This window comes from Pan paniscus, chromosome 19 (assembly GCF_029289425.2).
Source record: "Pan paniscus chromosome 19, NHGRI_mPanPan1-v2.0_pri, whole genome shotgun sequence".
In the NCBI taxonomy this organism is placed as follows: domain Eukaryota; kingdom Metazoa; phylum Chordata; class Mammalia; order Primates; family Hominidae; genus Pan; species Pan paniscus.
Genome location: NC_073268.2, coordinates 22,861,495 through 22,883,456, shown reverse-complemented (window position 1 = coordinate 22,883,456; position 21,962 = coordinate 22,861,495). Strand labels below are relative to the sequence as shown.

Genomic DNA, 21,962 nt, shown 5'->3' with positions numbered 1-21,962 from the left:
TGGGTAGATCACCTGAGCTCAGGTGTTTGAGACCAGCCTGTTGGGCAACATGGCGAAACCCTGTCTCTACCAAAAATACAAAAATTAGCCAGGCATGGTGGCAGGCACCTGTAATCCCAGCTACTTGGGAGGCTGAGGCGGGAGGATCACTTGAGCCCTGAAGGCAGAGGTTGCAGTGAGCTGAGATCGCGCCACTGCACTCCAGCCTGGGCGACAGAGTGAGACTGTCTCAAAAAAGCCAAACACTTTTAACACTAAAAATTACAAAGCAGGTCATTGGATGGGGAAGGGTGAGAGGTATGGATTTCAATGGGGAACCAGGAAACTTTTGTTGTTCTTTGAAAATTCCACTGGAAGAAACAGGACATTTTGAGGGTGATGGCTATGTTCATTATCTTGATCGTGGAGGATATGCATGTTAAAATGTATCCAGGCCAGGGACGGTGGCTCACGCTTGTAATCTCAGCACTTTGGGAGGCTGAGGCAGGCAGATCGCCTGAGGTCAGGAGTTTGAGAACTACCTGGCCAACATGGTGAAATCCCATCTCTACTAAAAATACAAGAAATTAGCTGGGCATGGTGGCGGGCACCTGTAATCCCAGCTACTTGGGAGGCTGAGGCAGGAGAATCGCTTGAACTCAGGAGGTGGAGGTTGCAGTGAGCCAAGATCGTGTGACTGTACTCCAGCCTGGGCAACAAGAGTGAAACTCCGTCTCAAAAAATAAAACAATTTTTAAAAAGTACCCAATTGCACACTATACAAGCAGTTTATTTTCTACCAATTATATTCCAACAAAATTAAGACACCACACATTTTCTATCTCATTTTTTCATTTATTTTTATGAGGAGCCTCAAAAAATAGAAGTGGCCTTGGTAGGGAAGGAATGTCGTGATTCTCAGTATGGCAAATTCTTTTGCCTCAGTTTCCCTAACTCCATCCAGTGCATATGAAAATGTCTATGTGCGTACAAGGTAGGTCTGGACTGAGCTCTGGCCCTCCGGTTGTTTTCCCATTGCGGGAGCCTAAGCCAGGGTGCCCAGGACTCCTGTGTGGCTGGTGGGCCTGATGCCCACAGCTGATGATTCAGGAAGGAGGGGCCTGGAGTCTGCTGCAGACTCTCCCGCCCCCTACAGCCCAAACCGGGCACTGCAGCAATGAGGTGGTCAGTCCAGGGAGAGGTCCGACAAGTTCTGGGCACAATGCTGCAGGAAGTCAAAGTCAGGCACGGAGAAGGGCACGCGGGACCACTTTTTGGCCTGGATCCGCCCCTGAGGGGTCTCCAGTAGCATGCTGCGGACTTTGAGCACTGGCAGCTTCACTGACTTGTAGATCATCTGCAGACCCCAGACCTGGAGGTGAGACAGAGAGGGTAGGGTCTGGGTCTCTGGCCTCAGACTGGGCTTCTCTCCTCAAGTTGGAATTCCCTGAATACAGGGCCTTTTCCTCCCACCTGAGATGTCACAGACTGTGGGCTCCCTTAGGGAGGGGCTGGACCTCCCTCTTCAGACTGGAGGCCATGGGGTGGGACTGTCTCCCGTGTCCTAGTGAGGGCTCCCTGAGGGCCTCTGAAGACTGGGGCTGAGGACTCTGGGGCCTGGGACGTGGCCTAAGCTCTTACCTCCCCACAGTTCCTGCAGCTGATGACACCCCCAGGCTTCCAGTCCTTGAAGACTTTGTTGATGACCACAGGATCCCTGGAGACATTATAGTAGTTCCTGGAGAGGAAGGGGGGTGGCCACAGCCCTCATTGACCCTCCTCAGCCCCGGATCTCATGCCCTCCTGCCGGCCAAGTCTCTGCCTGGACCTTGGGCCGTCCTGCTGGTCAAGAGGCACAGACTTCCCAGGCCAGGAAATCCAATCTTTGGTGAGTTCTACCTGTGTGGCCTCCATCGCACGTTCCCTTGTGCCCAGGTTCAAGCCTCAGCATCGGTTACCTGGTCTTCACAGTCTCCTAACGGGTCTCTCTGCCTCCATTTTTACTCCCAATCCCAAGCCATCCTTCCACCAACTACTAGAGGGATCTAAAAATATAAATCTGCCCTGACATTCTGTTCCTTAAAATCTATCCAAGATTCCTAAGAGGAACCCCCTGGATAAAGGCTACACTTTCACACCTGACCTTTCAAATCTTCCATGGGCTAGTCTGTCTTTTTCTAAATCTCATTATTCACAGTCCCTTCCACTCAGGTCAACTGGTGTCGCTTTTTTTTTTTTTTAAAGGCAGAGTCTCACTCTATTGCCCAGGCTGGAGTGCGGTGGTGCGATCTTGGCTTGCCTCCCGGGTTCAAGTGATTCTCATGCCTCAGCCACCCAAGTAGCTGGGATTACAAGCATGGGCCACCACGCCCAGCTAATTTTTGTATTTTTTTTTAGTAGAGAAGGGGTTTCAACATGTTGGCCAGACTGGTCTTGAACTCCTAACCTCAAGTGATCTACCCACCTCCACCTCCCAAAGTGTTGGAATTACAGGCGTGAGCCACTGCACCTGGCCCTCCATGGTTACCTTCTCATTCGCTCACATTCAAACCAGACCCATTGAGACCTAGCTGAAATGCAACCTCCTCAATTGAGAAAATCTGTGTGAAGATCCTTGGCACAGTGGCCTGGAACACAGAGGGTAACATAATGAATGGATGGAGGATGGGGGAAGGTTACTCTCTAGGAGATAGTGGATGGAGGATGGCCCAGGGATGGCCAAGCTCTCTTGATATCTTCAGAATAGGTAGGACCAGAGGGTCAATGTGTGGTCTTTTGACACTTAGTATCCTGAATTCCAGTTCTTGCTCAACCAGATAGTGGCTGTGGGAACTTGGGCAAGTCACATAGCCTCTCTGAGCCTCTATTTCCTTGCCTGTAAAATGGAGACAGGGATAAAACCTGTCTAACCAGATTATTGTGAAAATGCAAAGTACTTGCTACAATGCTCTTTAGCTTCCCAAAGCTTCAAAGCACTGTCTGGATGGGAAGGATTCCCAGGCCCCCATCCCAATAGCCCCTTCCACAGGTCTCACGAGAAGTTGGGGTTCACATTGACATGGTGGGTGCCCTCCACCTTCCGCAGGTCGCTGCCATAGCCCACAGCCACCATGCAGTTGATGCAGAGTAGCTGCACGTGCTCCACTGGGAACTGCTGCCGCTGGTTCTCCCGCTGGGCTGCCTGGGCCGCCCGCTTGGTCAAGGCTGCCTGCTGCAGATCCCGGATCTGGGGTGGGAGGAGACACCAGGCATGGCTGGGGCCTAAGAGAACGTTCCTTGGGGGACAAAAGGTTCCCAAAGAACTAAGATCATTTGTACCTGGAAGAGACTTTCCTTAACCCTCCCTGGAGCTTAAAAGAAGCTCTATTGCTGTGATGATGCAGTAACTCATGCCTGTAATCCCAGCATTTTGGGAGGCCAAGGCGGGTGGATCACAAGGTCAGGAGTTCAAGACCAGCCTGGGCAACATGGTGAAACCCCATCTCTACTAAAAATACAAAATTAGCCAGGCATGGTGGCGCATGCCTGTAATCCCAGCTACTCGGGAGGCTGAGGCAAGAGAATTGCTTGAGCCCAGGAGGTGGAGATTGTGCCATGCACTCCAGCCTGGGTGACAGAGTGAGACTCCGTCTCGGGGGAAAAAAAAAAAAACAGCTATGGAGAAAAACAGTATGAGTAGTCGGGGGCAACAGTGGGAGGGGTAAGCTTTCCTGCTCAATCTTGAAGGACTTTAGGCAAAGCTGCTTCTGTGAATCTGTCATGGGGCATCATTAACAATTATGCTGGGACAACAGGGAGCACCCTGGACAAGGCAGGATGGTGGTGGCCCTGCCTCAGGGGAACTGATGATATAAGTCCTAGTTCTGGGCTTATCTTCTGCACGTGGACTTATCTTGTCCCCTCTGCCTGGTTCCAGAAAGGCTGTAATGCAGCTCTTCCAGATACATAAAGTATCTCATGGCAAGGATAAATAAAGAGCCTTGGACAAGGCCTGTTCCTAAGGCCTTCTGGAGTCCAGGTACTGCCTTCCCTGGCAGCCCCACCCCGGCCCTTATTTAAACCTTCCCTAGGTGGCCAAAGTTAGCCCCGAGATGTAGAGGGGACAGGGGGACGTATGTGTGCAGTCAGAAACCTGCCAGGGAGGGGCTCCCTCCTCCCCATCCCTCCCACAGGACATGCAGGCTGCCTGCAGACCTTGGCCTGGTACTCGGCCTGGTCCATTTTCTGCACAGCAGCCACTGCCTGCTCCATCAGTGTCTCCAGCGCCTCGTTGATCAGCTCCCGCTTCAGCTCCCGGCTACCTTCAGTTGCTACAAACGCATATACACTCTGATCGGCCCGGGCACGGCCCCTGGCCTGGGAAGAGAGACAAGGGGTGTCCTGAGTTGGGCTGGGGCCCCACACAGGATCCTATAAGGGTGGCTGAGTGGAGGAGGATATGAGTACCTGGACCATGGAGATTTCATTGGTCAAGAGCCCATAACGCACCACCACATTGCAATGTGGGATGTCCAGCCCCTCCTCCGCCACACTCGTGGCCACCAGAAGGTTCAGGGTTCCATCTTGGAACTTCTGGATCACTTCTTGCTGGTCCCTCTGCAGGCGGAGGGCAGGGAGGAGAAAGAGGCTGGTACATGAGGAGGCTCAGGCTGACTCCACCTGCCAGAGTAGCCTCTCCTGGTTCAGCCCTCACTCCCAATCTTGGTCCATCTCCCTAGAGTACTTGAATCCCATCTTTATCCCCAGGTACCCCCAGGATCTTGCCCATCTTCCCAGGTAACTGTTCAACCCCTATCTTCCCTAGGGACTCCTAAGGGTCCCTGCTCCTCTAGTCTAGGAAAAACTCTCAAGCCATAGTCTTCTGCAAGGGACCCCAGACCTGATCCTGTGCCCTGAGGAACTGCATCACCCACCTCTTTCCCTACAGACCCCCATGCCCAACCTTCTGCCCCCAAGGACCTCCAGACTGGGAGAGGCTCCAGCACTGGGGAGGTCAGTGTCCGCCCCTCTCCACTAGCTCCTTGCCCCTCTGCCTGGGGATAGTCAACTTTCTCTTTCCCCAGGGTCTCCCTGCCCCCACCTCTCTGTGCTGAAGACCCTGTTCCCCGCACTTCTATGGAATCCCTCCCAGCGCCAGCATCTTTCCCCGAAGCCCACACCTGGGTCATGTGGGTGCTCTGGCTGCTGTTCCCAGCCCCAATCAGTAGCTGGGCCCGGATGTCCACAGTCTGCAGGCCCTGCTGCTGCTGGAGCCAGAGCAGGAGGGAGTGTGCGCTCTGGCGGGTGCGGGTGAAGATGATACCCCGAGAGCTGTTAGAGCTACTGAGCTGCCTTTGCAGGATCTTTTCCAGCATCTCCAGTTTTGGATTCTCTGGGCCATGAGTTGCCAAGTGGGCCAGCTCATTCTTGCGGTCTGTCGAAAACCCCAAAATTTAGCTGGGTGTAGTGGCACATGTCTGTAGTCCCAGATACTTGGGAGGCTGAGGGCAGAAGGATCGCTTAAGCCTAGGAGGTCAAGGCTGAAGAGAGCTATGATTGCACCACTGCACTCCAGGCTGTGTAACAGAGTGAGACTCTGTCTGGGGGAAAAAAAAAAGAAAGCAAGAAAGCAAGAGAAAGAGAGAGAGAGAAAGAGAGAAGGAAAGAGAAGGAAAGAAAGGGAGGGAGGGAAAGAAAGAAAGAAAAAAAGAAAGAAAGAAAAAAAGGAAAAGAAAGAAAAGAAAGAGAGAGAGAAAGAAGGAAAGAAAGGAAGGAAGGGAGGGAGGGAGAGAGAGAAAGAAAGAAAGAGAAAGAAGAAAAGCCCCAGAGGCAGAGGATTCAGATCTTGGAGTGGGGAGGGCACTGGCGGAGGAGGTTCTCACAGGAATAGGACTGCAGGCGTGCAGAAGGTGGGGGGTGGGGGGTGGGGGAAGGATGGAACTCCTGCTCAACTCCCCCACAGCAGCACCAAGAACACATTTAAGGATGCCCTGGCCGGGTGCATTGGCTCACGCCTGTAATCCCAGCACTTTGGGAGGGTGAGGTGAGCGGATCACCTGAGGTCAGGAGTTCGAGACCAGCCTGACAAATATGGTGAAACCCCGTCTCTACTAAAAATACAAAAAAATTAGCTGGGCGTGGTGATGCACACTTGTAGTCCCAGCTACTCGGGAGGCTGAGGCAGGAGAATCGCTTGAACCCGGGAGGGGGAGGTTGTAGTGAGCTGGGATGGTGCCATTGCACTCCAGCCTGGGCGACAGAGCGAGACTCCCTCTCAAAAAAACAAAAACAAAAACAAAAAAGGATGCCTCCTACCGAGCCCACTCTCAAGGCCAGCCTCACACCAAGGTCATACAGTACAGAACCTCAGACCAGGACCCTCTTCTCCCCAGTGACCAGGATGACCCTTGAGCTTTTAACTCTGACCTCTGCTACCCAGATCTCTTGAGCCCCAGCCTGTGCTGAGATGTGCAACCTTAAATTTCACCCTCTGACTTTCAGCTTCACTCTCTCAGTCTAAAGGAACCACTCCTAACTAATCCTTTTAAAAAATCTGGGCCGGGCACAGTGGCTCACACCTGTAATCCCAGCACTTCGGGAGGCAGAGGCAGGAGGATCACTTGAGCCCAGGAGTTAGAGATCAGCCTGGGCAACAAAGCGAGACTCCGCCTCTTCAAAAAAAATTTTTTTTAATTAGCTGGGAGTGGTGGTGCCCACCTGTACGCCTAGCTACTTGGGAAGCTGAAGGGTGAGAATTACTTGAGCCAATTAGGTCGAGGTTGCAGTGAGCTATGATTGCACAACTGTCCTCCAGCCTGGGTGACAGAGCAAGACCCCGACTATTAAAAAAAAAAAAAAGTCAACAATGTTAATTAATTTTAACAACTAAGCAAAAACCTTCACAAATGAGGAAATAAATTAGTCCTACCCATGGCCTTGGATTTTGGTTAGAAAAATAGGATCTCCACCAGTATCCTCACGGGCACCTTCCCATCCGACCTTGGCGCCTGTGCCCTGGCCTCTGACCTCGCATCCAGGTCCCATCATCCCCGGCCCCGAAGCCCCCTCCCGCCTCTCACCATCGAACAGGGCCAGCAGCCGGCGCTCGGCACACAGGATCTGGGTTTTAGTGACGTGCTCCCTGTGATAGAAATCCTGCAGCGCAGCCAAGGCATCCACGGCGCGGACGGTGTCATGGATGAGCAGCGCGTCATTGTAGCGCCTCAGGTGAAGCGCATACACCCGTTGCTCCTGAAGCCCAGCCAAAGCCGCTGCGGGAAGAGGGCGCAGGGTCTGAGCGGCCCACAGCCCCGCCCCCTGTCCTGCCCCATAGGGCCGTCCCACTCGACTCCACCCCTGGGGTGGATAGGCCCCGCCCCAAAGGCCTCCGCCCCGGCAGGCCCCGCCCCTGACCAGTCCCACATCCTCGCCTCCGCCTGAAGGGCTGCCCCTCTCACCAGCCTCACTCAGCTTCACCACCTGCTGCTCATACATTTGCGTCCCAAAGTTCCGGCTCAACTCAGGCATCTCCAGGTGGTCATGGATTTGGTCCATGAGCTTCTTCAGCAAGTCCCCAAACGGATCCTGAGCAAGAGGAGAGTTGGAGGGGATTCCCATACACGTTGGAGGATGGGCACCCAGTGGGGGTGCTGACCCCGGCGTGTAGCACACCGCGACTGCCTCACCCATCTGTCTTAGCTGTGGTGTGAGCTCCAGAGGGAGGCCGGCTAGGGTGTGGGGGAGTCCTGCCCTGTCTAACCCGCGATGTGCTCTTACCCTTTGGCCTGGGCACAGTGATGCCTAGTGTAAGGCACATGGACGTGCTTTGGTCAAGGAATAGGCCGAGGCGGACATCCGGGCCAGAGTGACTCAGCGAGTTTGGGGGGCAGGCACGTACTCCACTTGCTATATAACCTGTTTGTGTAAGTTCATACTGGACTCTACTGTCAGTAGAAGGTAAAACTGCCCTGCTGACGCTGTGCATGGAGCTTGGTTCAGCTCGGCACAGCAGGGCACGCTGGCGCGCCCAGAGAGAGAATAATGCTACTAACCCCTGTAAGGGACAGCCGGTCGCCTTGAAGGTGGGCAGTGGGGAGCCAGGAACCGGCTTGTGCCCAGAGGAAAAGAGTTAAGCTGCTGACCCTGACAGAGCTGGCCTTGCCAGCCAGGGAGAGCAGCTGCAGGCGTGGGGGCAGCAGGAGCCACAGGGCCGGAGCAGACAGCCCAGATAAAGGTGGACAGTGTGAGAGAGCCGCTGCTGAGAGAGCTGCTGAATAAAACTACATTTCACCTGCCTATGGCCCCCCAAGGGTTCTTTCAGCTATCTGCTCACTCACTCACTCCCTCCCTCCAGACCACAGCATGGGCTCAAACCTGACCCCAAGTGTAACATTTGGTATAGTTATGGACCTGACACCTAGTCCTTGTCCAGTCCAGTCATGGCAGACACGAGGCCGTGTCCACACTAGAGAGGGCTCAGTAGAGCCTCAGCACAAAGTATCCCTGCTCTCTGATTTGTAGTGCACTCCCCAGCATGACAGTGATGTGACAGACACCGGTGGTGCCTTCTGAGTCAATCCAAAGAGCGGGCTATGGGCATGGGCTGTATCTGCCCCATTTCACAGAAAGGAGAAATTGAGGCTTGGATACATAGCAAGTGACCTGAAGTCACAGAGCTAGTGAGGGCGGAGTCAGGGCCCAAGCCTAGGTGTCCTAACTTCACACCGGCTCCCGCTCTCGCCGTGTCCCCGCCCCCGCGTACCTGGCTGCGCCTGTGGCAGAGGTTGTACTGTTTGCAAGGCTGTTGGCTGTGCTCCTGCAGCTGGGGGCAGCAGTTCTGGGGTGACATGATGCACCACGTGTCCAAGTTGGCACAGAGCTGGGGGCAACAGAGGACTTTACTGGAAAGGGAGGGTCTGTGGGGACAATGGGCAAAGATTTGGGGCAGGATGGATCCCAGCTGAGGACAGGAGAATGTGGGCATTCGTCTACTCAAATATTGCTCGCCCTCTCTGTGCCCGTCTTGTTCTAGGCACTGGGGATACAAAGGAACTCAGATTGGAGTTGGAGAGGCAGATAATAAACCAGTAAAAGAATAATAGAACCGGCCAGGCACGGTGGCTCACACCTGTAATCCCAGCACTTTGGGAGGCCAAGGCGGGAGGATCACCTGAGGTCAGGAGTTTGAGACAGCCTGGCCAACGTGGTGAAACCCCATCTCTACTAAAAATACAAAAATTAGCCAGGCATGGTGGCACGCACCTGTAGTCTCAGCTACTCGGGAGGCTGAGACAGAAGAATCACTTGAACCCGGGAGGTGGAGGTTGCAGTGAGCCAAGATCGTGCCACTGCACTCCAGCCTGGGTAACAGAGACTCCGTCTCAAAAAAAAAAAAAAGAGGCTGGGCACAGTGGCTCACGCCTGTAATCCCAGCACTATGGGAGGCCAAGGCAGGTGAATCACGAGGTCAGGAGTTCGAGACCAGCATGGCCAACACGGTGAAACCCCGTCTCTACTAAAAATACAAAAAATTAGCTGGGCATAGTGGTGGGTGCCTGTAATCCCAGCTACTCGGGAGGCTGAGGCAGGAGAATTGCTTGAACCTGGGAGGCGGAGGTTGCAGGGAGCCGAAATCATGCCACTGCCCTCCAGCCTGGGCGACAGAGCGAGACTCCATCTCAAAAAAAAAAAAGAAAACAATAAAACCTTGCAAAGCGCATTAACAAGCTCTGAAGAGGATAGCACTGGATGATATGACAGAGAGCAGAGATCAGGGAGGACTTTCAATAGGTGGCATTAAGCTGTTCAATGAATGACAAGGAGGAGGCAGCAGGAAAAGTTCAAAGGGAAGCGCATTCTAGGCAAAAGAAATGGTAAATGCAAAGGTCCCCGAGATGGAACAAGCCCTACATGTTCAACATGCAGAAGGCAGGCCAGTGTAGCTGTAGGATGAGCTACAACAGGGAGGGCGCAGGAAATGAGGTGGAGAGGTAGATCACGTGGAACTTTGTAAACCACAGTAGAGTCGGGAGTTAATTCTTTGTACCATAAGAAACCATTGGAGGCTGGGTCTTAGGTGAGGAAGGGGCCAGACCCTGCCATGGAGAGCCTGGTAGGGCTGGTGGGGACGGGGTAGTGGCAGGGCAGGCAGGGAGGGAGGGAAGTCCCTGGTGGGTCTGGCAGTGGGAGGCCCACAGGGGCCAGGCTGACCTGCAGGACGTGGTTGATGGCCCCATCGAGTTTGGAGGCCCCGCCAGTGCCTGGGGAGGCTGTGAGACCCAGCACCTGGGGTAGCGGCTGTGCCCTCTGGAGTTTAAGTTCTAGGTACTGGCTCATGATGACGTTGTAGACGGTGTCCTTGTGCGTGTGGTGGCACTCATCCACCACGATCAGGGAGAAGGCTGAGGGCACAGGGGGGAAGGCTGTGACCTACGTTTGCAAAGCCCTTCCTCCCATCAGCTTTCAAGTAGTCCCCACAATGATGTAAGAATTCCTTCTTCCCTTCACAACCTGCAGCTGGTCCCAGGATGAGGCGCCAGGCAGGGAAGATTTCTTTCCATTTCACAGATTAGTAAACCGAGGCTCAGCTGGGGAAGGGACTGGCCTAAGATCCTACACGATAGCCCGGCCTGTTTCTACTAGAGTGCCTGCAGGGATTTTGTGAACGGGCAACCCCTCACTCCCACAAAAACTCCCAACACCTTGACTCCAGGAGGTGCCTTGGGGTTGGCGAAAGGAGGTACCCCAGATGCGTATCTTTTTCCTCCCGGCCATGGCCCTCACCAGTGAGCTCCACGTGCTCCTCCTCCTCGGGGCTGGTCAGTGCCATCTGCAGAAGCTCTGCTGTGCAGATGAGCAGGTCATGGCACCGGGCCAGGTGGCCAAAGCCAGCACGTGGTCCCATGTCCCCACTCAGGGTTGTCATGGTCCAGCGTCCATCCAGCATGCGCCTGAACTCTTCACCATGCTGGGTCACCAGGTGCACCTGGGGGTGGAGAATGAGCTGGGAAAAGAGAGCTGAATCTGGGGCCAGGGGTAGGGAGGAGGTAAGGTGACCCGCAGGACATGGCTGGGTACTGAGCCAGGGTGGAAAGACAGGTGAGCTTATCGATGGCCACAGCAGCTTTGGAGTTCTGGTGGGGACTGGGAGATGCCTGAAGAGCTGAGACCCTGCTTGGTGGTGGGGGAGCGGGGTAGGGACAGACCACTCACCCTGTTGACCAATACAACCACCTTGGCTCCATCCACAGTCTCTAGGTGCCGCTTGGCCACATAAGCAGCCGCCCGAGTCTTCCCGGCACCCGTGGGCAGCCAGATGATGATATTCTTGCCCTCCAGGGCAGGCATGATCACCTCCCATTGGTAGGGCCGAAGCTCCATTCTGGGAATGGCAGGGGACTCAGACCCACCGACTCCTCCACCCCTCCCAACTCCTGGCCAGATCAGTCGGTACAGAGACCTCCCTTTGCCCAGGACTCCACCCCACTTGAGGGAGGTGGGGCAGGACTCCCTCAGAACCCATCAGGACCCTGCTCTGCCCAAAAGGGGGAGGCAGGAGTAACACAAGCTACACCTGCCCCCTGCCCAGCCCAGGTCTCACCTGCTCTAGTAGGTAGGTCTGCCCAGGGCAGTCCCACTTAACTCAGCCTGGTGCCACTCTGCTCAGCTCGGAGACCCAAGATGGAAACTGAAACTGAGGGAAGGAGACAGCTGAGCCGAATTAGGAATCTCCCATCCCCCCCAGGAAAAAGAACCAAGAGAAAAGAACCGTTTGTGCTAACAGTCATCGCCAACTGCCGTGAGTACAAACTCTGGGAAAGTACTGCTGCTGCGCCAGCGCCCTGGCAGGCATGATCACCTCCCATTGGTAGGGCCACAGCTCCATTCTGGGAATGGCAGGGGACTCAGACCCACTGGGCCCTCCACTCATCCCAACTCCTGGCCAGACCAGTCGGTACAGAGACCTCCCTTTGCCCAGGACTCCACCCCACTTGAGGGAGGTGGGGGAGGACACCCTCAAAACCCATCAGAAGCCTGCTGTGGCCAAAAGGTGGCGGGGCGGGGGAGGTGGGAGTAACACAGGCTACACCTGCGCCTTGCCCAGCCTGGGTCTCGCCTGCACCACCAGGTAGGCCTGCCCAAGGCGGCCCTGCTTAGCTCAGCCTGGTGCCGCTGTGCTCAGCGCAGAGAGCAGAAATCGGAAATGGAAACTGAAACTGAGGGGAGGAGCCAGCTGAGCCGACTTACGAATCTCCTATCCCTGCCCCAAGAAAAAGAACCACGTGTGCTAACAGGGAAGCACTCTTTCAGTGCTACAGGATCCTCTACGCTCTGGCCCTTCTGCAGTCAGTTGTAACCACATCCACCCAGGTTAAGGTGAAGGCAGGAGGTTCTGACCCCTGCTGCCCTGGCATCTGGATCAGGAGCAGCCTGGAGGAGGGAGAGGTGGGGGGCTGCAGGCAGGTAGGACCCATCACCCCAGGAGCACAGGACCAGGCCTGAGGCTTGCTGGGGAGAGCAGCCTCCAGTTTGCAAGAGGTCCCTGGGGGCCAAGGTGAGCCTGCTAAGGCTGGGACTATACCAAAGAAACAATCACACAGAGAAATAAAAAGCTTTATTATTCCCTCTAAGGGATTAATGCCAGGGAATGAATGGTCCCCATACCCCCCACCCCTGGGGGAGACTGACAGAACAGTGCTGGACAAGGCATGGCCCCTTCCAGTTTGGGCTGGCTTCCCCTGAAGCCATCACTCAAGCTAAAATGAGCAGTTCTGGTCCTCATGGAAACAGCCACCTGGGCCAGGCCCAGGAATCCAAGCCTCCAAAGCTCTTGGGGACCAGGCCTGGGGGCCACCACGGCTGGGCAAGGTTCATCCCTGGCCACCAGCTACTCTAGAGGGGCTGGGCCCCAACCCAGGAGACCTCTCACACACAGTGAAGGCTGGGACAGAGCTGCACGCTTGGGGGTGCCTGAAGGTCCAGAAAGAGCTGCAGGATCGGGTCCGGAGGACCCTTGGCTGGAGTGTCTCAAGCTGAGTCGGGTCCGTGGGGCCAGGGCACCCCCTAAGGATCAGATCAGAATCCGAGGTGGAGACATTCCAGGTCAGGGCTGCGGCCCAAAGATGGGCCTACTTGTCAATGAGCCCTCCCTCCTTGAGCTTGAAGTAGAAGAACTTCTCCAGGGCGCTGGCACAGCGGCAGTACTCGCTGTCCGGGGGGTTGTACTCGCGACAGTTGGCGATGACCCGCTGCAGGTCGGCCACAAAGAGCTTCCGGGTCACGTAGTAGCGGCTTCGCAGCCGCTCAGTCATGGTCTTCAGGTCTGGGGCAGCAGGAGACGGAGCACAGCTTTAAAAGGCTGAAGACCACGGCAGGGCTGTCCACCAGGGTGGGCCCCCTGGGGCTGCAGGGCGCAGTGAGGGCAGGAGCAGGTGTGGGGACAGAAGAGGAGGGAAGGGGATGGAATGGAAGGTCCTCACCAATGGGGAAGCGGATGACCTCGTAGTAGTCAGGGGCCTCCGACTTCTTCACAGGCTCCATGAAGGGCCAGGCACTGGGGTGAGACTGGAGAGAAGAGCCGAGCTGGGGACAGCCCTGCTGCGCCCACTCCAGCCCGAGACCACTACCCACCCCACACTGCATCAAGAGGCCACAGCCATTGGTACAGGGGCCCTGGAAAGGAAACCTGGTCTCCCCACCTTGATTTGGGCCAGCAGGTTTTTGAGGGTTGTGTAGAGCTGGTCGGGGTCCTTCAGCTCCTTCCTGGGGCGAGAGACACCAAGTCTGAGGCTCCAAGTCCCTCTGCCCCACCCCCAACCCGGCTCCTTTGACACTCACCCCTTCTCCTTCCCCAATGGCTTCCAGCCCGTCTCTCCTGCAAAGTGGGAAGTGGGAGAATGTCTCTAAGAATGCCAGTCCACACCCCAAGCAGCGTGCCCCCACTACCCTGCAACTGAGACCCCTGCTTACGAATGCCAGGAACGCTCTCCACAGGGATCTGCCTCACGCCCTCCTTGAAGCAGCTGAGCCCCGGGTAGACCTTGCGGATCTGGGCCTGTTTGCGCTCAATCAGCTTCTTGATGATCTGAGGGAAGGAAGGGACTGAGGGGCCAACTCCAGCCCCAACAACAACCCCTCCCAGGGCCACAGTCGGAGCCACCGGCTGCACCCACCCAGCTGCAACGCCACCTAATCCAGCACCTCCCCTCATAACTTCCCCAAGGGAGCAGAGCAAGAGCCAAGATCCTGGCCTGCTCCTCCTCACTCACACACATACACGCATGTACACGTAGAACAGGTCTACACATGTGTGCTCGCCCTCTGCATGCCCATTCATGAAAAATCCCACAGATGCGCATGTGTGCACACCACCTCTTTCTGCTTCTTGATGATGTGGGACAGCTCCGTGTAGGGGATGCGGGGATTCAGCTCACACTCCATCAGCGTCGCTCCCTCGTAGTCCTTGATGTAGCCCAGGTAGCGGCTCTTGGGCACCTTGATGTCCTTGGAGAAACCCTGGGGGGTGGATGGTCATGACCCAGTCCATCCATAAGTATTTCCCAACTTCTGTAGTCCCTCCCCTGGGAGCACCAGAGGGGTGGCACGTGCCACGTGCCACCTCCTGCTCCTGAACCTCCTCCTGGGGCACTGTGAGGGTTCAAACTGTCCCTGGAAAGGTCCCAGGTCAGCTGCCCACTCCTGACTCATCCCGAAGAGCCCCCCAGTTCCTCCAGCCTGCTCTACTGGCCCCCCAGTTCCTCCAGCCTGCTCTACTGGCCCCCCAGTTCCTCCAGCCTCCTCTACTGGCCCCCCAGTTCCTCCAGCCTCCTCTACTGGCCCCCCAGTTCCTCCAGCCTCCTCTACTGGCCCCCCAGTTCCTCCAGCCTCCTCTACTGGCCCCCCAGTTCCTCCAGCCTCCTCTACTGGCCCCCCAGTTCCTCCAGCCTCCTCTACTGGCCCCCCAGTTCCTCCAGCCTCCTCTACTGGCCCCCCTGTTCCTCCAGCCTGCTCTACTGGCCCCCAGTTCCTCCAGCTTGCTCTACTAGCCCCCCAGCTCCTCCAGCCTGCTCTAGTGCCCCCCCCCCCCAGTTCCTCCGGCCTGCTTTACTGGCCCCCTAGTTCCTCCAGGATGCTCTACTGGCCCCCCAGTTCCTCCGGCCTGCTCTACTGGCCCCACAGGCCCTCATTCTCCCCTGGGGCAATGGCAGCAGAGGAAAGAAGATAGGCATGGAGACTTTCCTGGCAGGTGTCAGGTGAAGTAGGGGACGCAAAGGGACTCCTACTCCATCCACAGAGGGGCTGGACAGAATTACCCCAGCCTCCAGGCAAAGGACCGGTGTGGGACGAGGCTACAGGTCACCTGCTTTTTGAAGTAGCCGATGGCGTACTCGTCGGCGTAGGTGAGGAAGTAGAGAATGTTGTGCTTGATGTGATACTCCTTCAGGTGGTTCATCAGGTGGGTCCCATAACCCTGCGGGGGAGGGGAGCAGGACTCACCAGGAGCTGAGGATGGGCCTGGTGCTGGAGAGGTCTCAGAGACCAGAGAAGAGCGGGTAGATTGGAAAGGAGGTAGGGAGAGCGAGAGCATCCGGGCAAAGAGGAAGAAAGGCAGCTGACAGAGGAAGGGGAGCTTACAGGGAGAAAGTGAAGGGTGCAGGCTTTCTAAGCTCACTCTGGGCTAGGTGCAGTGCTTCCTGTTTTACAGACCGATTCTCAAATTAACCCCAGAGGCGAGTATTACCACCTTTATTTTACAGAAGAGAAAACCGAAACTCAGCTACGTTAGGAAATGTGTTCAAGGTCAGGCTGCCAGCCGTGGCAGGGCCGGGTCCAAACCCAACACAGGCCACTGATTCCCAGTCCCTGGGCCTCAGAGTTGGGAGAAGAGGGAGAGGGAGTCACCAGAGGTCTGAGCAGCAGGAGCAATGCCTCCCACACGTCAGGGCCAATGAGGCACCACACAGATCTGAGGTATGCGACACACAGAGCCAGAGACCCTACGAGTGGGTCTGTTGTAACAAAGGACAGAAGCCAAGACTATCAGCATAGGGCTACTGTAATAATGATTAGTTCGGCTGGGTGCGGTGGCTCATGCCTGTAATCCCAGCACTTTGGGAGGCCGAGGTGGGTGAATCACTTAAGGTCAGGAGTTAGAGACCAGCCTGGGTGAAACCCTGCAACATGGTGAAACCCTGTCTCTACTAAAATACAAAAGTTAGCCAGACGTAGTGGTGCATGCCTGTGGTCCCAGCTACTTGGGAGGCCGAGGCAGGAGTATCACTTGAACCTGGGAGGTTGAGGCTGCAGTGAGCCCTGATCATGCCTCTGCACTGCGGCCTGGGTGAGAGAGACCCTGTTTCAAAAAAATAAATAAAAAATAAAAAGTAAAGTAATTAATTCCCCCATGTATGTAAATGTTCTTGTGATGAAGAAAACCCAAGTCCACAGGTCCACCAAAGTGTGGCTGCTGCTTGGGCTCCGTCTGTCAACAGGTGGTTTCCTAATCCACAGTTATCAAAGTACGGCTGCCACCTTGTGGGGATGTGAGGAACGGGCCACTAACTAAGAGAAGAGCAACGGGCTGCTGCATGCCACACATCCTGCTGCTCTGAACTGGCCCAAACTCAGGAGTGGGCTGGGGCCGGGGAGCCGTGCTCACCTTGACCTGCTCATTCGAGGTGACAGCACAGAAGACAATCTCCGTGAAGCCCTGGGTGGGAAACATGCGGAAGCAGATGCCACCGATGACCCGCCCGTCCTTGATCAAGGCCAGAGTCTTGTGCTTCCTAAGAGAGAGGGGGGCATGTCACAGCCCCTGACTGTCCCCTTCAGGTCCCCAGAGCCCTGGAAGTCTTGAGCTGTAGTCAGGGTTGGGCAGTGAGAGGTAAGAATGCTCAAAGGATGAACCTCAGAAGTGGGGAGCAGGGGATCCCCAATTTTGAGGAGTGAAGAGGCCGAGGAGGAAGGGAACTGGGTGTGCTGCCCTGGGGGAGGGGCTCTCTGGGGGACGCACGGGTCAAAGACGAGGCGGGCGATATACTCCTTAGGCATGCGCGGCAGCTGGTGGGAAAAGACATTCTGCAGCCCCACGAGCCACAGCAACACCCGCCGGTTGGCCTTGGGCGTCAGCGAGTTGCCGATGACATGGAACTCGATGATGCCGCGGCGCTCCTCCAGGCGGGCTGTCTCATCCCGGGCCGCATTGGCCGAAAGCAGGCTTGTCTGGGCACAGAAGAGGGGTGGTGAGCCGGGGTCTCAGGTTGGTGGGGGTCCCCCAACTGGTCAGCAGGTCGGGCTGCCCACCTCAGGCCCCAGCATGGCAGCAGGGTCAGTGATGGTCAGCATGACCTCATTGACCAGCTCCATGGGGATGTCACCCATCACACGGAGCCGCTTGGCATCCTCCAGGGTCAGGTTCTCTGGGAGCGTCCTCTTCTCGCCTATTGGGGAGGCAGGCATGGTTGCTCAGGATCAGTAAAAAAGGTTTGGGAAGGAGTGAATGAGGGTCAGAGGTCAGGGGTCAAGTATCCACCTGGCATAGGCTCGGCCCCTGCAGAATCCAGACTCAGGGAGCTGTTGCTGCCCCCACCCATGCTGGGGCTGAAGATGGGGGTGCTGGGAACAACCGCTGCACTGACTGAAGCTGAGGAGAGAGAGAGAGAAGTCAGGGATGGGGGGCTGAAGCTGAGGGGAGAGAGAGAGAAGTCAGGGACGGGGGGCTGAAGCTGAGGAGAGAGAGAGTCAGGGACGGGGGTGCTGAAGCTGAGGAGAGAGAGAGAGAAGGCAGGGACTGGGGGCTGAAGCCGGTGGCAGGTCCCTCAGTGGGATCCAGGGCCTCCGGCCCAGCTGAGCTCTCTTCCACCCAGGAGGCTTAGCTCAGCCAGGCAGGCCAGACACCCTACAGAGCGTACCATGGCACATACCTGGCCGGGGAACCAGCTGTGTCCCCTCTGAGGGTGGCATGGTGAAGCCTGACTCCCAGATTGGAGAGTTTGCCCCATAGATCTCCTCCTCCAGCATGGACAGGAATCTGTAGGGAGGACACAGTCTGTCCCACAACTCTGTTCTCCAGGGTGCAGCCTGGGCCAGGCAGCAGAGGGACTGGAGGCTGGTCAGAGATAGACCCTGCTCTTAGGGAACTGGGGACCTGAGAGAGGGGACAGCCCCTGTCTTCTGGGAGCCTCCAATTGAAGGTAAGAGGACAGGACACATCCAGGACAGAGATCAAACAGGCTCAGTTTCACCATGCTGTGTGGCACAGGGAGACAGGTCTGAGCTGATGTCATCCTGTGCTGTGTGGCCAGGCAGGGCACCTTGTCACCCTGAGCCCCCTCACTGCCCTCAGTATCAAAATGGGCTCAGACTCCACCCCACCTTGCCATCTCTTGTTCCCACCTGATGGCAGGGGGCACTAGAGAGCCAGTATTAGTCAGTCAGGGTTTTTTGAACAGGGGAGTTATGACCCAGATTTTAAAAGGTGTGGCCGAACAGAAGAAAATGGTACAGAAAAGACCAGAACAGGAGTAGAAATTGGTTTCACTTCAAGCTTAAGGTCTGGTTTCTTGGAGAGTTGTGCAGGGAAGGAGTCTGAGGCTGTGTCCAGGCCCCCATGGGAAACAATTAGTAACATCTACTGGGGCGTAGGGTGGGGTGGGGGCAGCGTTAGCTTGGGCTATGTACCTGCCATCCCCAGACTAGTACTAGCAAGTTGCTTCTGGGCCATGGGCAAGTCTGCCAGGTAGACGCCCAGATCCCAGAAGGCCCATGGAGGGAGAGGAGGGACCAATCCAGGAAGCCTTCCTGGAAAAAAGGGGACAACAGGGAGGATGTGAACTTGGGGCCAAATCCTGATAGGCCAGAAGGAGCCTTACTTGGGGAAGTGAGTGAGGATGAGGGTCCTCTTCTCGGGCACCAATTTGTCCTTCTCCACTCGGAACTTTTCCAGCAGCTGCCGGCGGGTAACGGTGAAAATGGACCGGAGAAGGCTTCGCCCAAAGACATGAGTGGTTTCGTAGCGGGGGAGGCTATCACAGCTCTGGGGCACGTGGCAGTAACAGAGCCATCTGGAGTAGGGGGTCGAGGGGGAGACAGGTGAGGGCGGAAACCACTGAACCCAGGCTGGGCCTGCAAGCCTCCCCCGAAGCTGCCCCTGGCTGGGCCTACCTGGTGTAATTGACCTTGTAGGTAGCCACGTCCTCAGCCTGAGACCTCTGCCGAAACTGGGCAGGTGTCTCAAGCTTCCAGTAGTTAAGGCAGAGCAAGAACATCTTTGAGAGCTCGAACATCGTCTGCCGCTCCCGGGGAGCCAGGTGACTAAACTTGTACTGCACAAAGTTCAGCACACCCTGAGAAGGGGTGGGTGGGGAATAAAACCAGGAATGAGGTGTGAGCAGCCCGCAGGGCCTTCTTAGACAAAGGAAGATGCTCCCTGAGGCCAGGGACAAGGTTCTCCTTCTCCTCTCTCTCTCGGGTGCTCTCTATAGAAAAGCTCTGCCCCCTCCCTACCACCATGCCCACCCTGAGGTTAGCACAAAACACCCTTCCTTCTCTGAACCTCCCCAGTGTTCTCAGCTTGAGGAGGATGGAGAACACAGGCTCCCCACTCCTCCAAGCTGTCCCCAATTCTCCTATCCGCTATCTCCAATTCCCCTATCTCACCTGCTCAATATTAGGTTTCTCAAATGGAGGGCTGCCCAGGGACCCCTCCACCACGGGCCGGGTCATCTGCAGGATGCATTTCCGCAGTAGCTAGAGAGAAGAGGAAGGGGGCACAGAGGGGAGCGGGGCAGAGCTGCAGACAACCCCTCAAGGCCCCACCTCCTTCACTCACACCCTCCTTTAGTGGAAGCTCACCTTGAAGAGGTAGAAATAGACCTGCTTGGTGTCTGTGTCCTCTTCCTTGTGAACAGACATGAAGAGATTCTCCACATCCACCACCATCCCCAGCAGTCGGTTTATCTCATCCTCTGACACATTCTCCAAGTGGGATACGTGGTCAGCTGCAAGACAGATGGCAGAGTTAGGAAAAATTGATAGAAGAAATCAACAAGGCTTCTTGACCCTCTTCACAGCCAAGCAAGATACACACTCTGTTCCTCCAACCAGTGTGACCAACAGTGAGACTGACTGCTCCGATATCAACCGTTGGGTTGCCTGGGCCTGTTCTGGGCTGAGAGATTTCCTTTCTCCCCCCTTGGTGCATACACCCCCCCCAACCCAATCCCTCCTTCGAGGCATCTTTGATTTTTTCAGAGATGAAGCTTTGTGGCACTTGTCACCCTGTCCAAGCAGGACCCAGCACCTGCCCCCAGCTCCAAGGGCGCTGCCTGCCTTACCCAAGGGGTGCTCACAACTGCGGCACAGCTCACTCAGGTTGGCAGCTGGCTGCTGCAGATCCATGCGGGGTGCAGTGGGGGGCTTGGGGTTTTTCCAGCCATTACACTTACAGGTTTCATTGGCCTGGAGGCGGAAGGATCAGTCAATGACCTATACCTCTGGGGCAAGAGCCGCTCCGCAGCCAGAGCTTTGACCCCATTCCCACCCGAGCCCTGGGATGCCCCAAGCCCCGCCCCTTCACCCCAGGCCCCGCCCCCACCTTGCAAGCCGAGAAGACCCCTAGCTTCTCAAGCTTCTTGGCGCGCGGCAGCCCCCGGACTTGCGCCTTCCTCTGACTGGCGCGCTGCTGCTGGCTCAGGCCAGGTCGAGCCGGATCCCCCCCGCTCCCGGCCCCCCCACTTCCTACCCCGGGCCCCCCAGTCCCTGTGCTGCTGGCTGGGGCTGCAGCTGGGGCAGGGGCTGGTGCCGGGGTGGGAGTCGGAATCGGGGCTGAAGCCGGGCTGGGTGCAGGAGTCGGAGTTGGGGCAGGGGCTGGGGACTGAAGGGGCCGGGGCTGCGCAGCCGGGGCCGGGGTCGGGGCCTGGGAAGGTTCCGCCATGGCCTCCCCAGCAGCGGAGAGCGGCGCCGCGCTCCCAGCCCTAGGGCCGCATGGGCAACCGGCGCTCAGTGCGCAGGCGTTGCTGCGCGGCGCATGACGGGAGTTGTAGTCTTCCCGCGCCTTCCCCTCACTGCCTCCAGCTTCCAGACTTTTCTGTCCTGTCTCTTGGCCCCTGACAGCCAAGTGAGGCCTGAGTGAAGGCCCCACATTGACCCCTCTTCACTTGTAATCTCTTTTAATGGAGTCCGGGAGAGTCACGATGGCTGTCCTCTTGGGGACAAGGAGTCTTGGGGAGAATCGTGGGGTCTGCCTCTTTCCCGCGCCTGTCTCCCACTTAACCCCCTCCCCCAACTCCCGCACAGGCCCTGCCCCACGCGGCTCCGGACACGGAATTGCAGCTGCGGTAGAGATGAGACGTAGCAACAGTTCTGCAGTAGTGTGGTGGTGACTTGGGTGTGTTCTCCTCCTGACATTCACCTGCACCTTTTTCTGCGCTTTTCAGTATGTATGTATTTAATAGTATCACTCAACAAAAAGGAGTTTATCAGGCCGCGTGGCTGGCTCACGCGGGAGGATCGCTTGAGCCCTGCAGGAGTTCGAGACCAGGCTGGGCAACATTGGGAGACCCCCCCCCCCCCCAATCTCTACAAAAAAAAAATAAAGTTTATAGGCTGGGCGAGGTGGCTCACGCCTGTAATCCCAGCACTTTGGGAGGCCGAGATGGGAGGATCGCTTGAGCCCAGGAGTTCGAGATTAACCTGGGCAACATAATGATACCCTGTCTCTTAAAAAAAAAAAAAAAAAATCAAATAACAGCACCAGAGGCATAGCTGTGGTTATGATGGTCACCAAGAAGGCTACTGACGTGGAGGGTGAGGCAGAGGAGGGCTAGGTCTTTCTCTGTGCACTGGGAGCCACTCTCCTGAAGCCCCAACTGCGTCTTCATCTTTGTGGCCCCAGAGCCCAGACCACAGCCTGCAGCACAGGACGCCCCGGGAAGAATTAATGCAGCCGGAGAGACCAGTCCACCTCCTCGTGTCGCGTGTCCGCGTGGGGTTGTGGGTGGTCAGGG

At 56.4% G+C, this 21,962-nt stretch overlaps 2 protein-coding genes across 8 annotated transcripts; both read right to left on the bottom strand.

Annotated features, from left to right (window-relative positions):
• Nucleotides 1-813: 813 nt before the first annotated feature.
• On the bottom strand, nucleotides 814-12,176 carry DHX58 (DExH-box helicase 58). 6 transcript variants are annotated; one of them, XM_063599040.1, is made up of 14 exons: nucleotides 12,047-12,170; nucleotides 11,558-11,650; nucleotides 11,170-11,338; nucleotides 10,741-10,942; nucleotides 10,168-10,358; nucleotides 8,720-8,836; nucleotides 7,416-7,542; nucleotides 7,038-7,229; nucleotides 5,139-5,392; nucleotides 4,426-4,575; nucleotides 4,174-4,335; nucleotides 3,015-3,205; nucleotides 1,621-1,717; nucleotides 814-1,351 (listed from the first exon to the last, which is right to left on the bottom strand). In XM_063599040.1, the coding sequence occupies exons 3-14, from the start codon at nucleotides 11,335-11,337 to the stop codon at nucleotides 1,166-1,168; spliced, it is 2,037 nt and encodes a 678-aa protein (XP_063455110.1). In that variant the 5' UTR covers nucleotide 11,338; nucleotides 11,558-11,650; nucleotides 12,047-12,170; the 3' UTR covers nucleotides 814-1,165. The 6 variants fall into 6 exon arrangements, with proteins under 6 accessions (XP_063455110.1, XP_063455111.1, XP_008964724.2 ...); XM_063599041.1 differs by having other exon boundaries at nucleotides 1,621-1,696; XM_008966476.6 differs by having other exon boundaries at nucleotides 11,739-12,158.
• A 378-nt stretch (nucleotides 12,177-12,554) lies between these two features.
• Nucleotides 12,555-20,963, bottom strand: KAT2A (lysine acetyltransferase 2A). 2 transcript variants are annotated; one of them, XM_003813866.5, is made up of 18 exons: nucleotides 20,552-20,963; nucleotides 20,292-20,415; nucleotides 19,810-19,955; nucleotides 19,615-19,704; nucleotides 19,120-19,301; nucleotides 18,828-19,019; nucleotides 17,880-17,986; nucleotides 17,489-17,599; nucleotides 17,260-17,396; nucleotides 16,970-17,178; nucleotides 16,616-16,742; nucleotides 15,317-15,427; nucleotides 14,329-14,472; nucleotides 13,927-14,041; nucleotides 13,795-13,831; nucleotides 13,656-13,719; nucleotides 13,437-13,521; nucleotides 12,555-13,279 (listed from the first exon to the last, which is right to left on the bottom strand). In XM_003813866.5, exons 1-18 carry the CDS (start codon nucleotides 20,888-20,890, stop codon nucleotides 13,086-13,088), a joined length of 2,514 nt encoding a protein of 837 aa, XP_003813914.1. In that variant the 5' UTR covers nucleotides 20,891-20,963; the 3' UTR covers nucleotides 12,555-13,085. The 2 variants fall into 2 exon arrangements, with proteins under 2 accessions (XP_003813914.1, XP_008964728.1); XM_008966480.4 differs by having other exon boundaries at nucleotides 14,326-14,472; nucleotides 20,552-20,958.
• Nucleotides 20,964-21,962: the final 999 nt, after the last annotated feature.

What these genes read in the sequence shown, in the direction of transcription:
- DHX58 (XM_063599039.1), bottom strand. Translation starts at nt 11,337, where the DNA reads ATGGAGCTTCGGCCCTACCAATGGGAGGTGATCATGCCTGCCCTGGAG. An exon ending in ATGAAATCTCCATGGTCCAG is followed by an intron (nt 4,336 to 4,425) that starts GTACTCATATCC and finishes CTCTCTTCCCAG; the next exon opens with GCCAGGGGCCGTGCCCGGGC. An exon ending in AATGTGAACCCCAACTTCTC is followed by an intron (nt 1,718 to 3,014) that starts GTGAGACCTGTG and finishes CTTCCTCTCCAG; the next exon opens with GAACTACTATAATGTCTCCA.
- KAT2A (XM_008966480.4), bottom strand. Translation starts at nt 20,890, where the DNA reads ATGGCGGAACCTTCCCAGGCCCCGACCCCGGCCCCGGCTGCGCAGCCC. An exon ending in ATCCTCACTCACTTCCCCAA is followed by an intron (nt 17,987 to 18,827) that starts GTAAGGCTCCTT and finishes TCCTCCCTACAG; the next exon opens with ATTCCTGTCCATGCTGGAGG. An exon ending in GCCCGCCTCGTCTTTGACCC is followed by an intron (nt 16,743 to 16,969) that starts GTGCGTCCCCCA and finishes CCTCTCTCTTAG; the next exon opens with GAAGCACAAGACTCTGGCCT.